At 40.1% G+C, this 23129-nt stretch overlaps 1 protein-coding gene across 8 annotated transcripts in view; it reads left to right on the top strand.

The window, feature by feature from the left end:
* Positions 1-8808: 8808 nt before the first annotated feature.
* LOC144591959 (sodium/potassium/calcium exchanger 2-like) overlaps positions 8809-23129 on the top strand; it is a 199148-nt gene continuing 184827 nt past the window's right edge. For 2 of the 8 annotated variants that reach the window (XM_078396033.1, XM_078396029.1), the window contains exons 1-2: positions 8809-9100; positions 10812-11936. In XM_078396033.1, coding sequence (XP_078252159.1) covers positions 10992-11936 — 945 coding nt within the window. In that variant the 5' untranslated portion in view covers positions 8809-9100; positions 10812-10991. Of the gene's footprint in view, positions 9101-9182; positions 9379-10478; positions 10541-10811; positions 11937-23129 lie in introns of those variants that run through there. The other 6 variants (XM_078396037.1, XM_078396034.1, XM_078396032.1 and 3 more) reach the window with 5 other exon arrangements.

Below are 23129 nucleotides of genomic sequence, written 5' to 3'. Positions count from 1 at the left end.
CCCACTTGAAATCTCCTCAGAGGTGATGGGACAATGCACAGGAAGCAAACAATTAGTGGAGATAATTTGCATTCCCTAAATGCGATAATGTGAATCAAGAATATATATATCTTTTTTTTAAACCCACCCTGGTGTGGGGAAGGAGAGAAAGAGATTAGAATATCTTTAATGGAGATTCTGATGCATAAGAAGAATTTTACTAAATGTAAAATGTTACAACAGATATGACTAAATTGTTTGAAGCAAATTATAGATTTATGGAAATGAATTGAAGTATTCAAATGATATGCTGCACAATTCCATTTGATATAATGCGTTAGGTTGATTACACTAATTGATTTGTAGTCTGACTTCCAATTAGGAAGTCATTTAAAGAAGCAGTCAGCTTTTTGGAAGAAATTCAAATAGGCTCTGCTTCAATATTTGTGCTTCAACTCCTTTTAGCCAGCATTTACCATGGTGTTGCTGGACTTGGCACATTATCACAGGGCCAAATTTGTAGATGGCTGGTAGTGCTGCATTAAGCCATATCTACAGTTCTGAAAAAGGAGGAGCGTTTAGCTGTGACGGTGATGAAAGTTATTCTAACAGTCATGCTAGCACTGCTGGAAGCAGTGATAGAATAGAAGTAAGAACGGGCTCCCAGATTTTGGAACGCAGTTCTCTGGGCTTTGGTGTCATAGGTAAGATAGAAGAAATATCCTCTTTCACAGTGAGCTAGAAAGTCCAATGGTATAAATATTGAATTCTCCAATGTTAGGAAATGAAAACCCCTGCCCCTTCTTCCCCCATCCTCCCCTTTCTTACCCCTTCTCCCCTGTGCTCTGCCAGGATGCATTTATTTCCCTCCTCCCCTTCCCATTCCCCTTCCCCTTCCCTCTACATTCCTTCATCCAGCTTCACAATTTGCAACTCTTCTATCCTTTTGTTTAATGTGTTCTCTGGCCTTTGTCCAACCATGCTCCGATCAAAAATCCCTCTCACCTGTCTCCACCTATTTGTTGCCAGGCTTTGTCTTGCCCATCCTCTCATCTAGCTGAGAGAAGGTGATGATGAGGCACTCATTCACGTAGTCACCAGATCTGATACCAGCACTGTGCACACTGCAAGAGGTTAGTTTAAAAAGCATAACTATATTTTCTCTGATTATGAAATCTGTATGTTTTAATTTAATATTAAACAGTGACTTACAAACAGAGACATTGGAATCTAATTTTTCAAAGTAAGGGAATTAGTCACATTAATGCTAAGGATTCTACAGGATTATTAAAGCAGCTTCTTAACACTCTTTCATCTAATAACTACTGTATGAACCTATAGTGATTGTAGTTTTCTGGTTATCGACCGCCAAATACAACTTGGCAGATATCCAGCAATGACTTTATAATTAGTCATCACATCAATTTTCTGGCATTTTCTCACATTTATTATCTAGAGGCTTTGTTCTACACATAACTCCCCAAATCCTCCACCCCCCTCCTTCTCTGAGATTTGTTGTTATGGGTTATAATGCTATTTTAATTTACTTGAAATGATTTACTATCATTCAAGGTGTTCAGTACAGTTTATTTACTGAAATAATATTGTACAAAACTAACTACACTCGAACATTTCTCTCAGGTGAAGATAAATATTAAAGTTATGCAACATGTTGCACCTCAGTGTCTTTCACAGGATAGAGGAGTCCAGAACTAGAGGGCACAGGTTTAAGATCAGAGGGGAAAGATTTAAAAGAGACCTGAGAGCAATTTTATTCACCAAGAGTGTTACCATTGTGAAATAAGCTGCCAGAGGAAGCAGCAAAAGTGGGTACAATGGGGATGTTTAAACAACATTTAGATAGGTGCATGGAAAGGAGAGGGTTAGAGGGATATGGACCAAATATGGGCAAATGGGACGGCTCAGTTATAAAACCTGCTTAGCATGGAGAAGTTGGGCCAAAGGGGCCTGTTTCCATGCTGTATGACGCATGGCTGCAAATGTTTATCTTGTAGCAATCGTTAGCAGATTTCATTTGACATTTTTTGCTTCTATGAGGATGCAATACTATAATACTTCCATCATAGATGAGGCCCTCACATGTGTCTCCTTGCTCCGCCCTTGCTCCCCCTCTCCCTAGTCACAACAAGGATAGAGCCCCCTAGTCAGTCCTTCCAGGTTAGGCAGAGGTTCACTTGCACGTCCTCCAACCTCGTCTACAGTATCCATTATTCAAGATGTGGACTCTTATACATCGGCGAGACCAAACGTAGATTGGACGATCATTTCGCTGAATACCTTCGCTCAGTCCTTCTGGACCTACCCAATCTCCCGGTTGCAGGACACTTTAATTCCCCTTCCCATTCCTACACGGACCTTCAAGTCAAAAGTGTAGTCATGGACATTCGCTTGGCCCCAGCTATGTCTGTCATTTTGTTGGTTATGTTGAACAGCTCCAACTCATTGATTTCATCAACTTTATTAATTATTTCCACGCTGCACTCAAATTCACTTGGACTACTCTCCCCTAACTCTTTGGTTCATTAAATCCTTCACACCCTATCCACCCCCACTCCAGTTACTTTCCCCTGTTACAGCAGGAGATGCAACTCCAGCTCCTCTTTCACTTCCATCCAGGGATCCCAGCTGCCCCTCCAGGTAAGACCGACATTCCCGTGCACCCAATCTCATCTCTTGCATTTGGTGCTTGTGATATGGCTCCTTTACACCCAAGAAACTAAGGGTAGACTAGGCGACTATTTTGTTGAACACTTGCACACTTCCACCAAGACCTACTCGATCTCCCAGTTGCTAATCAATTTAACTCCTGCTCTAATTCTCACACCGACCCATCTGTCCCTTGCTTTCTCCATTACCAGTGTGGTGCCACCTGCACACTGGAAGAACAGCATCTCATGTCCCGCTTGGGTAGCGGAAGCTTGGATAGGTTGGGAGCTACAAATTTCTCACCTCTTCAAATGTGTTTAAGGTTTGTGCTTCTGCCAACCTGACAGGCAGTAAGTTCCAGACCCACCAACCTTTGGGTGAAACCAATATTTATCTCATCTAATCTCATTCTACCATTCATGATAGAACATTATATTGAAATTGAAAGTGATTTTGTTTAGTGTGAGGCTTAAAATTGAATAAAACAAAGTATGAAGGCATGAGATGCAAGTTGGCTGTGGTATATTAAGAGACGGCATTAAAATGTATGACAATAAGCAAGCAACGGCTTACATTTTTAAAAAATGAATACAGAATTTAACTATTTATATTTTTAAACTAGAAAAACACAACAGGAAACATGATGTAGCCATGGTTAACAAGAGGAGTTGAAATTAGATTTAGATCAAAACAACAGGCTCGAAACAAAAATAAATTGGCCATTCATGAATGAGAGGAGAAGAAATTTCTTCCGCTAGAGGTTAGTAAATCTCTAGAATTTTTAACCAAGAAGATTGTGAAGACAAGATCGCTGAATGATAGACAGAGATCAATAGATTTTAGGATATAAGAAATAATGAGCCAGTACAGGAAAGTGGTGCTGTAGTGAAAGTATATTCATGATCTTACTGATTGGCAGAGCAGGCAGAATTGCCTACCTCTATTGATCTAATTACCTCAAGCTAATGTTTTTGTGGTTGTGCCTGCCAATTGATCCTCTTGCCACATCTGCACTTTTACATATCATTGACTGTCTGCAAAACCCTGACTGAGGAAGGTTGTTCCATTATACAGAAATTCATAAGCAGCAGATAAATAATGTTTTATTTTCACTTTAATTCGTAAAATTGTTAAGAGCAGACTGTCCAATATGCACATGTAATTTTATTTTGGAGGAATCTTCTTGTTGGCCTACCTGGTGACACCAAAACCTAAATAAATCTGAGGAAAGTTATATCAATGAACTGAAAACCAGAAGGAGATGTACTGGGCATGGCCAGCCTATACTGCTGCGTATATTGGCTTGGTATAAATTAATGGAACAGTTAGACAGTCTAACCTTTTGGTGACATGAATAAAAATTCTACCTTGGCAGCTAGGAAATTTAAATTTAGTAATTAACCCTGAAATAAAAAAATATACATAATTGATAAAAGTCACCATTGAATTTCCTAAAGTTATAACCATCTGGTTCCTTTTGGGGGGAATTGCCATTTATGTTATTTGGTGTTTATGTGAATTCAGACATGCAGCAACATGGTTTATTTTTACCTCTGAAATGCATTGTTAAGGTACTCAATTGTAATAATTCTCTGCAGAAATTGATCACAAGCATAGTCAGTCAATCTGGCATCAATGTAGCACTAGTCAGCAAAATTACACCCTACAAAATCATCCTTGCTAACATCTGAGGTGTTTAAATTGCCAGAGATGCTGCACAGGCTACGAGTAGTCCTTGATTATGTTGGATGTTTTCCTGTGGCAGTGTGAAGTAGAGATGGATTCAATAGGGGAGACTAGGCTGCGATCAACACTGCAATTTCTTGATTCATGCTGTGATACATCCAATGAAGCCATAAACACTGGGAGTAAATACCATGGTCCTCACAAATCTGTGTTTAAAAAAGGATTTCTCACCATCCTTCTGAATTGCTTACAACTATAATATATATAAAATGAGTCACATCTCGGTCCCTTGACCATGGGAAGCAGCCCATCCTTCATTATTTGAAACTTTTCATTATTTGAAACTTCATTATTTAAAACTTTTTTAGAACTGAGATGAGGAAAAACGTTTTTTAGAACTGAGATGAGGAAAAACTTTTTCAGTCAGAGAGTTGTGAATCTGTGGAATTCTCTGCCTCAGAAGGCAGTGGAGGTCAATTCTCTGAATGCATTCAGGAGAGAGCTAGATAGAGCTCTTAAGGATAGTGGAGTCAGGGGCTATGGGGAGAAGGCAGGAACGGGGTACTGATTGAGAATGATCAGCCATGATCACATTGAATGGCGGTGCTGGCTCGAAGGGTCGAATGGCCTCCTCCTGCACCTATTGTCTATTGAAATGTTATTATTGCCTCACAGCAGGTTAAATGTAAGAATGGTCCTTAACACAAGGTCAGAGAGGTCCCAAGACTGAGCCACCTTTCCTTTTTATCAGGAATCCAGCTTCTTTGTTTGATTGCCTGTGTACTCAATGCACAACATATCCACAACTACCTGACTCGGTGATTATTAAATGTAAACCCGAAGCTTTTATCTCTCTTTGTTGAACAAGCATCATAAGCAGCAGCTGTGCTTTAGAATGCAAAGTTGCAGGAGGAAAAGGGGGGACTGCTTTCTTTCCATATAATCAGTATTCATTATTCTACAACACATTGTTAAAAACAAAAGGTCTCTTCCAAGTTTTTCTCCATTGTTTCTTTGACCGACTTTTTCCTTCAAGGGGCTATTGACAATGTCACTGATCAACACATGAAATCATGTTGTCCCAATTGGTCTTGCAGTTGTATAGAGCCCTCGTGGTCTCTGTTCGCCCTACAATACTTTACAGGCAATGAGCTACTTTTGAAGTGTAGTTATTGTTGTAATAGCAGCCAATTTGTGGGCAGAAAGTTCTACAGCAGCAATATAGAAATAACCAGATTATCAGTTTATTTGACATTGGTTGCATTAACCAGAACTCTAGCCTTGCTTGTTTTGGTTGCAAACAGTATCATAGAATTTTTAACATCTGCCTGGAAGGGTAGTTGGACTCTCATTTAACATTTCATCCAAACTTCATTAGTGCAACACTCCATCACTAATGCACAAGCAAAAGACAAGTTTAAAAAAAAACCTCAAATCATTGGTTTTCCCTCATAACCCAAAACGAGGAAAGAATGTCCATCACTAAGTTACACTGCACCATAAATTATCGATGAAAAAACAAATGTCAATAATTGAGGCTTGAGGTTACATTTAGAGTTTAGGAAGTATGATCAAGAGTCAATAGGTACTCTTGACATTTCCATTTTCTCCAGAACTGTTTTTTTGTTGTCATCTCGAGTTTCCGTTATCTCTTGCAGATAAATCGCATATCAAGCTCGTGAAGTATTACCACGACTTCGAGCCAAAGCCTCACTTCCATCCCATTGCTTCATGGCTCATGGAAGATGACATCGGAAATATTGGATCTTGAATTTTTGGCACAAGAACAGATGATTCCAGGTATTACCAGTTATTCACCAGGTTCATGCAAAGAGCCAGAAATAAAGACATTGTACTCTGTTGCACCAGCTGGCAACAGATACTGGTAACTGTTACAAAGAAAAACTTCTGAAGGAACTCAGCAGGTGTATCTCTATATGAGAAGGCAAAGGAATAGTCAATGTTTCAGGTCAGCAGGACAGAGCATAGAGGGAAGATAGTCACTATAAAGAGGTAAGTGCGAAGTAAGAGACAGGGGCTGGTAAGTGATGTGGAATTAGGTGAGGTGGGGCATATTGATCCAAGTGCAGGGAAGGGAGGGTGAAGGTAGAGAAAGAGACTGGGAGGTGATAAGTGGAAAGAGATAAGGGCGGGATGATAGGTAGATAGGTGGAGGAGGGGAGAGAAAAAATAAGACAAAGGAATAGAAATCCAGTTGGTAGGTGGATGACTGAAGAGTAGACAGAACCAATTGGAGGAATGTAATGGATCTAGGGAATCTGATGATGGAGTCCAATTCCAGAGATATGTTGCTCTATGTTGAATTATTGTTCCTTATATTGACATCCACCGCACACCCTCCATTTCATTGTCCAGGTCTATCACAGGAGTGTGCCCCAATGTACTATCTGCCTTCCAGAATATGGAGGTACCCTGGTGGAGGGCAACCTTTTACTTAAGCAGATTCACAGAATTCCAGGTCACATGATTGGAAGCCAAGAAATGTCCCTTCTACTTGGAGCAAAAGAGATTGAAACCCTTATTTTACTGCTCTCTACTTCTACCTCATGTTGCTCTCCAGATCTATAAACACATTCAGACAGGTGGAGTGACCTGCTCCTGGGGCTGGCCAAGCCAGCAGATCTGAGCAGTTATCCATCAACAAGCCTGCTTACCTTCATCTGCAGCTATGGTTGTGCCTAGGGTTCCATGATGAAGTACAACATGTCCACCTGCATATACAAGTCCAGCTGTCACCAGTGAACATTGGAGCGACTGGAATGCATTTCTATTCTTGGCACAAGAATGTGAATTATTTTAAGGTTTTTTTACTCAATATGTGATGTGGCTACTAGTTTTGACAAATTACAATCTATTGGGAATTTAAACAAAATAAAGAAAATACAGACATTCCCTCCTTACCATTTTAGGACATGATGGAAGAAGTGCTCAGTAAATGTTGCCAGTCTGCTTCAAGGAAGCCTCTCTGGTCTCCTTGTTTGATATCCCTGCTCAAGGACCTAATTATCAGTAAAGGGACTTTAATGCTTCTTGTACCCCACGTTGAACTCACCCAGCCCTCAAAGTATTTCTGGCAGCTTGTACAATTTTCAAGTCTTGTGATCTTAATTAAAATGCAGATGTGAGTAGAAACAGGTTGCAATACCCATCCTGAATATCCTACTGAGATCAGGAAAGAGTTAAAACCTACTGACATGAGAGAAGAAAATCTATTCATCAACTAAAAGTCAATCTGCTGAATTTTTCCATATTAAACATTACATTTTAAATAGCCTACTTTACAAGCAAATGGTATATTCTGCAACCTATTTAATCGAAGTCTAAAATCATGTGAAAATAGTTTCCCTTAATTTAAATATTGCAGATTTAATATCTTGTTACAATTCAGCATTCAAGGGGTATTTTTGTTCCATTGATAAATGTAAATACATTAAAGTACATGGTTTAGGTACAGTTTTTAAAAAGCACACCGAATTTTATGGTATTCTTCATAAGTATAAAGCAGCATTGGTGGTCTGTGAAGTATCTGCATTCTAAACAGTGCGTAACCAATGTAATTGATACATTGTCAAGTACAATTTATTTCAAACCCGCGAGCAGATTTCTTCTGGATGTACAATTTACTGGCACTGGTCTGTCTCTTTCCATACGCCTAATACCAATTGACAAAATGCTTTCAGCAACAAAAATACAAGAAAAAAAAACCTCGGATTAATCGAGCTGTAGAAATGCGTGTGAAACATTGGACCTAACATTTTACATCCCATGACCATCTCATCCCGCAATCAGAGAGAAACAATTATCTATGAATAAAATAAGCTGACTTGGACAAGTTATCTAATCAGCAGCAGATCTATCGCTGCAGAATAATAGATCGCTGGTCACAGTTGATGCAGTGTAGTCAGCGAACAGAACGAGTTTGATCACGTTAAGTTTTGCCTGCAATACTGCTGGATGGTCGGTAAACATCGCAGGAATGCGCAAATCGTGGCATAAACGATAGCATGCGATTACAGCAGATATAAAACTTTTATGAACCCCAAGTCTCTTCCAACCAACTACATCACACATTAAGTAAACAGCATTTTTTTTAACAGCTGATTTATAATTTGCAGAATTATGTCAACATCCACCGAAAGATCTATGCAATCCATTGAGAAGCGTTTTCCAGAGGATTTGACGCAATGTACGCCAAGCATCTCCCGGTGAAACCTTCCACTGAGATTCCTCTGCGGCTGCATCCTCGACCGCAGATGAATTTGCGCAGGTGAAACTCACTCCAGAGCTTTATTTCAGATTCACAGAATCCATTCCCCTTTGGAAAAAAGCGCTTAAAAAACCCCATTCATCTATTTTGCGTTGTGCATTCAAATATACCGCGTTGGTAACCATGACTACGGTGTCTGTGTAAAAGACCTGCCTCTGATGCTTTATGCTTAGATTGACGGAAGATGTAAAGCCAAACGGCGGAAAATAAATGATATATTTTAATATATATAAACGCAGACACGTTTAAAATGTTGTTCACGTGACACACCGGCGTCTTAAATTAAGATTATGTCTTTCTCCCTCTCCCTGTGTGTGTGGTCCCCCGAGGATGATATCTGCTGCTGACTTATAGTGTGTGTGTGTGTGTGAACGCTGCCTGCCGCCAGTGTCCCGGAGCTCCTCCTGATGGCCGCACCGCAGCGAAGAGGACAGGGAAGCCACTCAGCCTTCCAACTCAAACTGCTGCCGCTGAACCCCGGTAAGCCTTGGGGGTTTTTTCCCCCCCCCCTCGTGGAAACTCTGAAATCGTACCGATTTACAAGTGTATATAAAAAGAAAAACAATGCTTGATGCAATGGGATTCGCGCCGTTTCAAAATGAAATTTCCGAGTCAAATCGAGATTTACAAAGATTGTTTTCACCAGTGGTTTATCCGTGCACAGGTGCAGATTGGAGAACATTAAAAACAACACTTGTACGTGTTAACATCGCGTTTAGAGGTGGCGATTGCCACTACTGACCAGAGCCTTGGAGTAGGTACGGATTGCACTGCAGAAGATATTTTCATATGTGTCGTGTCTCGCGCATTTTAGCAAAAGCTTGATAGCGTTATTGTGAAATGTTAGATGAAACGTACGCTGTTCGCTGCCTGCTTATCTGATTCGTTTTATAAACGAATAATATGATAATCGTTCCATTCTATCAAGAGATTTAAGGCTGCGGGCTTTGGCCTTTGACATCAAACTGTGTCTTGAATAACCGTCCCGCAGTGAGTCGGAGCAATATATCTGAAATCCGCTGTTTGATTTGTATCTCTCCTGCGCTTCTGATCTTTCGTCAAAGACAAAAGGGCAAGCAAGGATCCCTTTAACCAGTCGTAATGTAAGACTATAATCAGATTGCCATTGCCGGGTACGACCAAATCTTAATTGAGCGCAAGCTAAAAGAGCTCATTGTATTTGTCGGCGGTTACATTCTCCCTTCTACCCTCTGCTCATTGACACTGGTCAGGAAACGACTTGCTATCTACCGAGAGCTTCGGTAGAACGTGAATTAAAATTGCGGACTGCGGCTGCTTTCATCGCTTCTTCTCCAAAGACCCCGTGAACTTGTTGTTGGGGTTGGGTTGAGTAGGATAGGACAGGGTAGAGTAGGGGTTGACATGCGGCAGTTCCAAGTCGACGTTCTGGGAAGCAGGACTGAGCCGGCAGCCCGTGGCATTTGTGTACGTGCCCCAAAGGAGGACGGAGACTGGGCAGTTCCAGCTAACCCAGGTGCAAAATACCTCCCCCAACCCCTTCATGCAACCCCCCCCCCCCCCCCTCTCCCCTCCCCCCTCCTCTCCCCTCCCCCCTCCTCTCCCCTCCCCCCTCCCTCAACTCCAACCTTCAGGAAGATCAAGGACAGTGCCATCTGCACCTGCAGAGAAACCAACACCCACCCAACGGTCCCCGTTTAGCGATGACAATCTTTCCAAATCCCTTTCCGGGGAGGGGCAGCAGTGTATCTGGCTTTAAAAGTGTGGAAAAGCCCCTGTGATAAATTGAGTGCATGGGACCTGCTGTCCCACTGTGCCATCGAGAGAGAAGGGTCATGGTAGCGAGAAATACACGAAGGCCATTGCAGTGAACCCAGATCCCCTTGCTGTATTTGCCAGCAGGGGTCACTGGACTGCGATTAAAAGCTGGAGTCCGGGCTGGTTAGTATTGTCCTCTCTCCCCTCCCTTTCTGTCAGCACACGAGAGGCAGACTCATCCAGAACGTAAGGGAGGAAGGAAGACTGCAGTCCTCACAGTACCTGGTAATGTAGCACAAAGACAAGTCTTGCTGAATGTTGAAGGACATTAGTCACTGGATTTAATTCAATTTTGTGTATTATTTTCTTTAAAAACAACTAATGTTATAACCCCCCCCCCCCCACACTAAAATTCAGATATACCGATGTTTAAGTGTCTCTCTGTGTTTTGCAGGACGTTGAAACTCGCCACCAGCAAAATACAAGCTTCATTTTAAACTATGAGTTGGCTTTCACAGGACTTTCTTCTTAAAGCCATGAAGACGGGTAGTGCATGAAGAATTCTTCTACAATCGCTCAACTTAAACAAACTAAGAACATAGATATTTCCTGTTAAGTCAAGAAGCGACTAGCCATGAATTCGAAGAGCTTAAGTGCTGGCGCTGCGGAGTCGGGTCTGTGCTGCGGAGGGCAGCAACTTTCTCCGGATCCGCGCTTTCTCCGCAAGCACAGGTACCAGGCCATGAGGAAGCTGAGACCGTCGCGAGTGGTGGGCTTTTGCATCGGTTTAATGGCTCTCAGCACGTTCTCCATCCTACTCAGTGCCTTCGCCTGGACGTCAACCAACTCAGCAAAACCACAAGGCCAACGCAGAACTCTACTGGGTTTCGAAGAAAAGCAGAAATTTTCCAAGAGTCAAAATTATACGCCCAAATCTGAACTTGCTCTGAGGTACGAAGGGCCGGCAGCCACCATCCCTGACAATAATAACAGCAATTCTGGAGATTATCCCCCGGATATTTTTTCACTGGAGGACCGAAAGAAAGGAGCTATCATACTCCACGTCTTAGGCATGATTTACATGTTCATAGCCTTAGCCATTGTGTGCGATGAGTTTTTTGTACCGTCATTGACAGTTATCATTGATAAACTGAAAATATCGGATGATGTGGCGGGGGCCACATTTATGGCAGCTGGCGGTTCAGCCCCAGAGCTCTTTACTTCTTTAATAGGAGTTTTTATATCTCGCAGCAACGTTGGGATTGGGACCATAGTGGGTTCTGCAGTGTTCAATATCCTGTTTGTAATCGGGATGTGCGCTGTATTCTCCAAAGAAATTCTGCACCTTACCTGGTGGCCACTGTTCAGAGATGTGTCCTTTTATATTCTTGACCTGATTTTGCTTATAGCTTTCTTCCTGGATAATGTCATCCTTTGGTGGGAAAGTGTGATTTTGTTGTCAGGATATGGATTCTACGTGACCTTCATGAAGTTCAACATTCAGATCGAAAAATGGGTGAAAAAGAAAGTAAACAGGAACAAAGTGGTGGAGGCAACGGCAACAGATGGCGATGACAAGGTATTTGTGGTCTTATTTCAGAAATTGATTTTGGACAAAAGTATTAAGGAATTATCCCAAAGATCATTTGTGCCAGGGAGAAAAAACTGTACATGTTGGAAATCTGAAATAAAAACAGAACATGCCCGGAACTCCCAGCATCTGCAGAACGAGAAATAGTATTTATGTTTAAGATTGAAGTTCCTTTTATCAAACATGAGGAAGTATTGTGAAATACTGGTGACTAATAATTATTTGGATATGGGAGAGAGAAAGACTGGTCATTGAGTTAAAACGTTCTGCAATCAATGAACAGTGGACGTTACCACAAGCATCTCATATATACATTATATTATATGAAGGGGCTTTTTGAAACATGTCCTCTTCGTCCATTGATGAATTAAATGATAGATGCAGGTAAAGATTTTGAAGGCTGATATAGATAAGCTGATGTTCAACCTATGCAATACTGACCTGGCAGCTCACCTCCTATGTCATTTCATATTGCTTTAAATTGTTTTGATTCTGGTGCATTGGTTTGTACATTTTCTTAAATAAAAACAAAGATAATTTTGTAATAGAACATAACTGAAATTAAAAATGTCGCATCAAATTGTCAATCCATAAGAGTTGCTGCAGTTTTAACCAGTTACTTTACATATTTGGGGTGGGTCCAAAAATGGGGTCTGCTCTGAATATTTCAATACAATTCCAGGAATCTAAAGTGATGCACTCAATACAATAGATTGACTGTAATTGAATTAGTTTAATTCTTTAAGAATCTTTATGCAATATATTTATGAAATCAGATCTGAATAAGGGGGGATGGGTGTTACTACACAGGACTAATTGACCCCATCGATGTCCGCAGTTTTGATTTTTATGGAAAGTTAAACATAATGTGACAGTGGTAATGGTAGATGGTGATTAGTTTCCAATAAAAGTTAAAACAGATGGAATATGATCTGTTCAATCCATCGCACTACATTTGAAGACTGTGATATTATCTGTCTGCAAAATATCATCAATTTTTGGAGCTAATATTTCCGAGTGTACAATTCACAGCAATTCACTAGGTCTAGTTCTTTCAGCTTTAAATTTCTCTAACTTCAAAATAAAGCTTAAAACCCCTTTTTAAGAGGGTGCATCTATCGAAATTCTCATTGTACACCAGATGTTCCTGTCAAAAAGGTGTATTAAATAATGCCTCACGAGATGTACAAAATGTCTTTTTTGGAACCATCAGATGCACTAGGCATATAATAGTCACCATAGTCTGCAAAAATACATCAGTGTGCCTCTCCATTGTGCCCAGCACATTTATGCAATCACTAAACAAGCTCACCAAGGACTCTTTCATCAGAAGTTGAGCAGATATGGCATCTAGCCAAATATTCTATTGAACTTCTGCAGGGGAAGGGCATACTGACCGGTTGCATCAGAGCCTGCTTCACTAATTTGAAAGCTCAAGGATGAAGGAGGCTGCAGAATGTGATGAACATTGTCTGATCCATCACATTACTAACCTCCTCACCTCTAGGGCGGCACGGTAGCACAGCGGTAGAGTTGCTGATTTACAGCGAATGCAGCGTCGGAGACTCGGGTTCGATCCTGACTACGGGTGCTGCACTGTAAGGAGTTTGTACGTTCTCCCCGTATCCTGCGTGGGTTTTCTCCGAGATCTTCGGTTTCCTCCCACACTCCAAAGACGTACAGGTATGTAGGTTAATTGGCTGGGTAAATGTAAAAAATTGTCCCTAGTGGGTGTAGGATGGTGTTAATGTGCGGGGATCGCTGGGCGGCACGGACTTGGAGGGCCGAAAAGGCCTGTTTCCGGCTGTATGTATATGATATGATATGATACATGAAGCAATGCCTCAAGCAGGCAGCTAATATCATTAAAGACCCACACCACCCTCCTCTCTTTTCATTGCTGTCCTCATTGGGATGAGGGTACAGGAGCCTGAGAATCTTTAGCTCCAGATTCTAGAACAGCTTCGTGCCATTAAATATCAGGTTCTTGAACCAGACTGCACAACCCTAACTACAACCCTTCCTCAGCACCAAACCACTACAGACTTTGCACTACAGTGGTTGCTCTGTGCTTTTGTTTTTGCACTATCATGGTCAGAATTACTAATGCTTTGTTGTTTATTTGTTTTCTTGTTGCATCAATACGACTTTCATTGTTCTGGTTCATATCCGGCACATATGAAAAATTAAACTCTTGAATCTTTCACTATTTTACTTTATTACTGCATGAGTTTTGTTTTGTTTTAAGCATACCATTGTTAATGGCTATTTCTATCCTGTTCTAATCTTTCCTTTCTCCAGCTTTTGACTGCGGTCAGCTTTCTATCAATATGATGATACATTGAAATAAAGCTATTGTTCTCTGCTTGCAGCTTTCATCTAACTAATAAGATTGTGATTACTAACTGGAATCATAGAAATAAACCCATGTCTTGCCAGAATGCAGAACCAAGCTTCTACACCTTTCCTAATTCTTCTATTTTCCAAAGATACAGAGCAAGTGGTGGCACAATCCTGTAATACCATGTGAAGAATGAACTCTCTTTGGTAGTTGGAGATTAGTAATGCTTAAATCTGTGGGATCCTTATGATAGATGCAGTTCTTTGTGACAAATAATAGTATGTGCCAATAATTTTATTGCCGTGCTTCCTATGGTACTCCTGCACGGCACAAAATAAATGCAGTTAGAGTCTTTTTGATCATTGCTAATTATTAAATGATTGATATTCTAACTTTGCCGTTGGTGCAGTGATAACTAGTTTGTTGATTGTGTGGTATATGTACCTCAAAATGCAGATTTTTTCTCTCTCATTCCAATATGATCTTCTAAGATGTCATTAGTATTCTGTGCTAGCATCTAATCTCCATCATTAAAATGAAAATTGTCATTTACCTGTAGATCAGTGTACAATTTGCATCTCTGGATGTAAACTGGAACATTTTTGAATGATGGCCTGTTACAACCCTGGGACTTTTGCAGATATGCAAATTTCAGGTTAACATAGAATGCTGTTTTGGCGGCTTATTAAGTTTTTTGCCATATTTATTACATTATGACAGCAACAAAAACACTATAGTGCTTTTTGCCTTCTGGAAATCACACATTCTGTGATATTAATATTTTTGCACGCAACAATATAGTTTAGTACTTTGGTATCATATTGGTACTGGTGTTAAATGTGGAATATGAGAATGGATAAATAGTGGAGCAGATAGATACTATGGTTGGCTGGGAATATAGTTTTTTCACTATAGCGTCTTACTTGGGGTATGGGAATAATTGCTTAAAGTTATGTCTTGTCTTCCTTGGAGGTTGCGAATGCTGTATTTGCAGTATTGAAAGGAGAGATTTTTTTTCTTATAGAGAAATACATGCCGCATCTCTTCCCTTGATTATACAGCTGAGGTGAACAGCTCACTCTGAGGAATCATAATAGAAGCTCTCATCCTGACGCGTTCATGCACTGTCTGTCCCTGGTACAACTGCAGCTATGTTATGACATCACATAGAAACTGGGTTCAACGAAGCAAATTAGTAATTCACTGATCATTATTGTTTTCTTTTGCTAATCCGCAAACCTTGCATTGGATAGAAGTTGAATTTAATTCAAGTCAAGTCGAGTTTATTGTCATGTGCACATGCACAGTGAGGTACAGATACAATTAAAATTTTGCTTTCAGTAGCATTATAGGCACGTAGAATTGGACAACACACAAAACATATTATTCATAAATTATTCAATTCAGTGAAAAGAAAGAGACTGTGTAAAATAAGATAGTAAAAACACACAATTGGAAAATGAGTCTCTGGTAGTGCAAGAGGTACTCTGCAGTGTTCCATTGCTGAGGTAGGGTTACGATGTGCAGGTCTTTTTAAGAATCTGATGGTTGTAGAAAAGTAACTGTTGACCTGTTGGTTCGGCACCTCAGGCTTCTCTACTTCCTGCCCAATGGTAGCAGTGTGAAGGGGGCATGCAGATTCTTGATGGTAGATGCTGCCTTCTTGCGGCAGCACCTCATGTAGATGGTTTTGATGGTGGAAAGGCTGTGCCCGTGATGGACCATGCTGATTCCACAACTCTGCAGCTTCTTCTGTTCCTGTGTGTTGGTAATGTGTCAGACACTTTCTAACGTACATCTGTAGAGGTTTGTGAGAGTGTTCGGTGACATGCTGAATTTCTTTAAACTTCCAAGAAAGTAGAGGTGCTGGTGTGCCTTCTTCATGATTGAGTCTATGTGCTGACATAGGACAGGTCAGAAATGTAAAGGGCCAGGAATTTGAAGCTTTTAACTTTCTGCACTGCTGATCCACCAATGAAGGTGCAATTATCTATGCTACATTCAAAATTGGACCTCCAAGTGAACAATTGCAAAATATTATTGTTAGTCATTTATTATTAGGGATTGCATTGCAGCTCTCATGCCAATATATGAGCAAATATGACAATTTTTCTTTAATCTGGTAGTCTAGCAAAGTCTAACATTTCTGATTTAACATCTTTGTTGGAATTCTTTGAGGATAGAAGCAGGATAGAAAAAAGAGAGTCAGTGAATGTTGTTTGCCTGAATTATTAGAAGGCCTTTGATAAGGTGCCGCACGTGAGCTGCTAAACAAGATAGGAACCCATGGTATCATAGGGAAGATACTAGCATGAATAGAAGGTTGGCTAACTGGCAGAAGGTAAAGAGTGGGAATAAAGGGGGCCTTTTCTGGTTGGCTGCCAGTGACTATGGTGTTCGACAGGGGACAGTGTGGGGTTGCTACTTTTCACGTTGTATGGTCTGAATGATGGATTAATGGCTTTGTGTCCAAGTTTGCGGATGATATGAGGATAGGTGGAGGATCAGGTAGTGTTGAGGAAACAGTGAGTCTGCAGAAGGTCTTCAATAGGTTGAGAGAGTGGGATAAGAAGTATCAAATGGAAAACAGCTTAGCAAAATGTGGAGTCATGCATTTTGGCAGAAGGAATAAAGGCGTAGATTGATTGCGAAATGGGAAGAAGTTTCAGAAATTCGAGGTGCAAAGGGACTTTGGAGTAGTGGTGCAGGATTCCCAAGAGGTTAATTTTCAGGTTGAGTTGGTAGTAAGGAAGGAAAATGCAATGTTAGCATTCATTTTGAGAGGACTAGAATATAAAAGCAAGGATTAAATGCTGAGGCTTTATAAACTGCTGGTCACACCACAGTTGGAATATTGTAAGCAGTTTTGGGGCCCTATCAGAGGAAGGATATGCTGGTCTTGGAGAGAGTCCAGAGGAGATTTACAAAAATGATCCCAGGGATAATTGGGTTATCGTATGAGGAGTGTTAGGTGGCTTTGGGCCTATACTCACTGGAAGGATGAGGTGGGATCTTATTGAAACCTACCAAATAATGAATGGCTTAGATAGAGTGGATGTGGAGAGGATGTATTCAGTAGTGGGAGAGCTTAGAACCAGAGGGCACAGCCTCAGAATAAAAGGACGTACCTCTAGAAAGGAGTTGAGGAGGAATTTATTTAGCTAAAGGGTGGTGAATCTGTGGAATTCATTGCCACATACAGTTGTGGAGACCAATTCATTGGGTATTTTTAAAGTAGAGATTAATAGGTTATTGGTTAGTAAGGGGTCAATGTTTACGGGCTGAAAGCAGAAGAATGGGGTTGAGAGGGAAAAATAGATGAGCTATGATCGAATAGCAGAGCAGATTCAATTATCCAAATGGCCTAATTCTGCTCATGTGTTTTATGATCGTATGATCTTCTGTAAATATTTAGCTCTTGTTTAAACTGTTCTGCTTATAATGAGCCTTGAGACACCAATTTTTTTTTATTCCACTGATTTGCACATAATTTGTTAAGGAAGGAACTAGCAAGTTGATTGGAATCATTGCAGAGCTCTCACGATCTAATAACGTGAATCAATATGACCTTATCCCACTTTCTAAGAATTTGATATATGCCTTGTAATTGGTGTTTCCTGGACATACATATTAACAGTCAGACACTCATTGTTGAAAGTACGACAAGATATCTGGTGAGGCTGGAGGCATAATCGCCATAACTTTGAACAATCTATATATGCAGTAAGCTTTTGCAAATAATGCACCTCGGATGTATGCTAACAATCTTTCGGCGTGCATGCTGCTCAGTAGCCAGATGCTACTTTTATTGCATTAAGCATGAGCTTTCATGTAACATTCGTGAGATGTTCATGGCAGCAGCGATCGAAGGTGTGAGAATAAAAGTCAGAGATGAAGTTTAAATTTGAGAATTGGAGAATAAAAGTCAGAGATGAAGTTTAAATTTGAGAAATGGATTTTGAAATTTATAGCTTTGCCAAGGCAACAAACTGAGGCTGTTTAATGTTTGTGTATTATAGAGGGCTTCCTGTTTACTGTAGGCATTTGTGAAGCATTGTGCCATGTCCATGATCTAATCAAGTGAGTTTTGAATGATATAGGTTTAGATTTGTCCACGTTAAACTCTTTCTGTGCATATATAGAATTGCTGCTTTTTAAAGGTTGTGACAAATCACTAAACTGTTCTCCTGAGTGTTGGAAGATGTGAGTGACAATTTTACAGCATCTGTTCAGAAAAGGTTCAGGTTGCTGCTGTTGCTAAGTGATTAACATGGGGAACAAGCAGAGAATGGATGGTGTGAATCTTAGAGCTACCAGCTTAAATCTAGCGACTAAGCAAATTTAACGTCAAAATTGCTATCAGTTTATTGCATATTTCAAAATTTACTAATTTCTTTATAGCTTTTGTCTTTGGATTTTTACATTGATGTTTAAAAACGTCCTGTCATTCTATTATGGCATTGCTAGGCTTTTCCAAATAGCCTGACTGTGTATGGTTCAAGATTTAAATTCAGTTATTGGAACTGAAATTGTGTATGAATGCCTTGATTATCTTTATGAAATATAGAGTAATGGATGGTTTAAATTACATAGAAAAGATATTGAGATGTGGAAATATTGTAAACCAAAATATTTAAGATCAGAATATTTATCAACATTACAATCTTGAATTTTGTCTTATCCAGTGTGATCTTTGGATGTCCATTATTGAAAAAGGTCATGGCAGTTAAGACACAGCTAGCATTATCAAATAAAATAATTTGATAAAAGTACTTAAGATATACAGTATGCAAAGAAAGAAAAAATATCTATCTTCAGACATTGATGTTTTATCTATTGTTTCCTTTTCTTCACTGCTGAATTTAGACTAGACATTAGAGATACAGCACCGAAACAAGCCCTTCGACCCATCGAGTCTACGCCAATCAGCGATCACCCCGTACATTAGCACCATCCTACACACTAGGTATAATTTGTAATGTTACTGACGCTAATTAACCTACAAACCTGTATATCTTGAAGAAGGCTCTGTAAGTCTGAAGAAGGGTGTTGATCCAAAACGTCACCCATCCTTTTTCTCCAGAAATGCTGCCTGACCTGCTGAGTTACTCCAGCACTTTGTATCTATCTTCAGTATATACCACCATCTGTAGTCCCTTTCTATACATTTAGACAAAGAACATGTTACCTGATTAGACCATTTACAGTGCTCTCCATAATGGTTGGGACAAAGACCCATCTTTTAATTATTTGCCTCTGTACCCCACACTTTGAGATTTGTAATAGAAAAAAATCACATGTGGTTAAAGTGCATATTGTCAGATTTTAATAAAGGCCATTTTTATACATTTTGGTTTCACCATGTAGAAATTACAGCTGTGTTTATACATATACCCCCCATTTCAGGGCACCATAATGTTTTGGTCACATGGCTTCACATGTGTTTGTAATTGCTCGGGTGTGTTTAATTGCCTCCTTAATGCAGGTATAAGAGAGCTCTCAGCACCTAGTCTTTCTTCCAGTCTTTCCATCAACTTTGGAAACTTTTATTGCTGTTTATCAACATGAAGACCAAAGTTGTGTCAATGAAAGTCAAAGAAGCCATTATGAGACTGAGAAACAAGAATAAAACTGCTGGAGACAACGTCCAAACCTTAGGCTTACCAAAATCAACTGTTTGGAACATCATTACGAAGAAAGAGAGCACTGGTGAGATTACTAATCGTAAAGGGACTGGCAGACCAAGGAAGACCTCCACAACTGATGGCAGAAGAATTCTCTCTACAATAAAGAAAAATCCCCAGACATCTGTCTGACAGATCAGAAACACTCTTCAGGAGTCAAGTGTGGATTTGTCAATGACCACTGTCCGCAGAAGACTTTATGAATCACCCAATCTGAACCCAATTGAGCATGCCTTTTATATGCTGAAGAGCAAACTGAAGGGGACTAGTCCCCAAAACAAGCATAACCTAAAGATGGCTGCAATACAGGCCTGGCAGAGCAAAACCAGAGAAGGCACCCAGCAACTGGTGATGTCCATGAATCGCAGACATCAAGCAGTCATTGTATGCAAAGGATATGCAACAAAATTCTAAACATGACTACTTTCATTTACATGACATTGCCATGTACCAAACATTATGGTGCCCTGAAATGATGGGGGGGGACGGGGGGGGACCTATGTATAAACACTTCTGTAATTTCTACATGGTGAAACCAAAATGTATAAAAATAGCTTTTATTAAAATCTAACAATGTGCACTTTAACCCCATGTGAGTTTTGAAGATGCATTGAATGAAAACAGATAAATAATATATATTTTTGCCACACAAGGAGTATGGGAAAATAATTTTATTGAAACCAAGGTAATATATTTTTAGATGACAATCCTCCTCCTGAACGTGGATTTCTGTGGAGAAGGATTCCTCCCCTTAGAGACTGACACATACAACATGCTTCCAGTGGATTGGTGGCTGTAGACCATCAGCCGTAATAAGTAGCCCAAATCTGGACCAATATAGATTACTGGCAGCATCATGCTTTGTTTTTTAATTCAAATTTAACAATGCTACTGGCGTTTATCAATCACTGCAGACTGTGCAGGCATGAAAGGTTTTGGTATTAGCAGTGTAGTGGGGATGGGACCCTAATTTTAGTCTGTTTATTTGCACCTCCTTGGATTGTAAGCTATTTAGAAATGCCAACGAGAACTTTAAAAATACTTTGAACCCTTTCGTCTTCAGAACCTAAAAGGGAGATACATAGATACATAGACAATAGGTGCAGGAGTAGGCCATTCGGCCCTTCGAACCAGCACTGCTATTTAATGTGATCATAGCTGATCATCCACACTCAGTACCCCATTCCTGCCCTCTCCCCATACCATTGATTCTGCTAGCCCTCAGAGCTCTATCTAACTCTTTTGAATGCATCCAGTGAATCGGCCTCCTGAGGCAGAGAATTCCACAAATTCACAACTCTGTGTGAAAAAGTTTTTCCTCATCTCAGTTCTAAATGGCCTACCCCTTATTCTTAAACTGTGGCCCCTGATTCTGGACTCCCCCAACATCGGGAACATGTTTCCTGTATCTAGCGTGTCTAATCCCTTAATAATTTAATATGTTTCTACAAGATCCCCTCTCATCCTTCTAAATTTAAGCTAATGTGGCCAGCTCTTCACATTTTGACAGATTTTAACAATAAGGTTGTTATCTATATATGTAGAATTATGAGCATTTGAGGATTATCTATACCAAGAAGTCAAGGCAACACCAAGCTAGTGACAATCCCTCATTGAGCCTGCCAGTATTTTGGATGAATGGGTTCTCAAGTATGAGTGCTTTAGTCACCCAGAGTTACCTTTCCTTCACTTTACTGCTTTATATCATGATAACTTCTACTAGGAGTCGCAAAAAATCACGTGTATTCTTTTCGCTGACTGTATAGCAAGCAAAAAACAAGTTTTTCACTGTACCTCAGTATACGTGACAATAATAAACAAAACTAAACTAAAATGGGGGATTTCCCAGCGTGGTGAGAATGGAATATTTGATCCATGACTTCTGAAGCCTGGAGATTATTCATCTTATTGGTCAGCTTGTATATATTTTCCTCTAGCTTTCTTTGCCAGGGTTAGTGTGCATGCTACTTCCAAAATCTCTACCACAATTGGGGCTTAGGAAGACAAGTGGGTTAAATGGTCCTTTTAGCCACGTGTTGATGGACTGTGTTCCATATTCCAAACTCAGAGCTGGAAAAGTGGCATACCTTTCATCGTGTAAGTTTTCTTCCTTCTGGCTTCATTGTTTACTGTGATTTGTCCGTTGCCATATTCAAATACATTCACATCCTTTAGCGAGCTATTAAATATATTCTGGGCTAGAGTGAGGGAGCGAGCTCATTGAGATGGGAGCTGGAGAACACTAAGCAAGAGGTTGTACAGGATCTTGTGGATCTGTGTAGATCTGAGTTCCTCTTGCTCTCATGAGTTGCAAACAATTGCCATCTGTTTTTCCTTCCCATCCCCATTGTCTTATCTTAGGTATTTATGTTTCTTTGTCAACAGAAGGGGAGAGCAAAACTTTAGGATAAAGTGGAGAAAAGGGAAATTTGTGTCTGGGTTGTTGTAATATAATTAGCACTGATGAAGATGAGTTATTCAATCCTACTTTGATTCATTTTCCTAGATGCGGGAAAGACAAGCAGTGTAGTGTATCTTTTTAGAGATGTCTGGCAGGGAACAGTCACTTAACCTGGTGTTGGCAATGTGCCACTGACCTCGTCATGACTCAGATTTAATTAAAAGGCTAACGATACATGAATATTTATCTGAATGTGATTGTATTATGAATTAGTGGTGCATTGGAAAGGAGGAAAGTAAAAGAGCCAAGGTTAAATTGGAAATGGCGCACATTGTGATAAAATGCTTGAATGTGGTAAGTTAGGTAAAAGAGAACATTTTGAATGGGAGGTGTTCAATAATAAAATAATTGTGGTGCAGAGTCAGTTTATGCTCCAGGAGTAAAGAGCTCTGATCACCCATAAGTAAACATGCCACAAATAATTACAGAGGAAAATGGCCAACATGAAAAAGCACAAAAGGTGCAAAACCAACACTTAAAGGTTTGCAATTCCCTACTCAAAATGGTATTTAATTTAGTTTTAACTGATTTCCGGTACGTTTGTTAACTGAAGATATTAAGAAGTCTCAATCAAAGTGTATGAAGTTAGGAGACAGATTAGCAAAGATCTCTTTGTAAAATAGAAGGAGCTAAATAGTCTATACTGTATGTATTCGTAACTTCCTCGATCCCACTGTCCTTGTAAACTGGAACCT

The sequence above is a fragment of the Rhinoraja longicauda genome, chromosome 3, assembly GCF_053455715.1.
Source record: "Rhinoraja longicauda isolate Sanriku21f chromosome 3, sRhiLon1.1, whole genome shotgun sequence".
NCBI lineage: Eukaryota > Metazoa > Chordata > Chondrichthyes > Rajiformes > Arhynchobatidae > Rhinoraja > Rhinoraja longicauda.
This window is presented reverse-complemented; position numbering and strand designations above follow the sequence as displayed.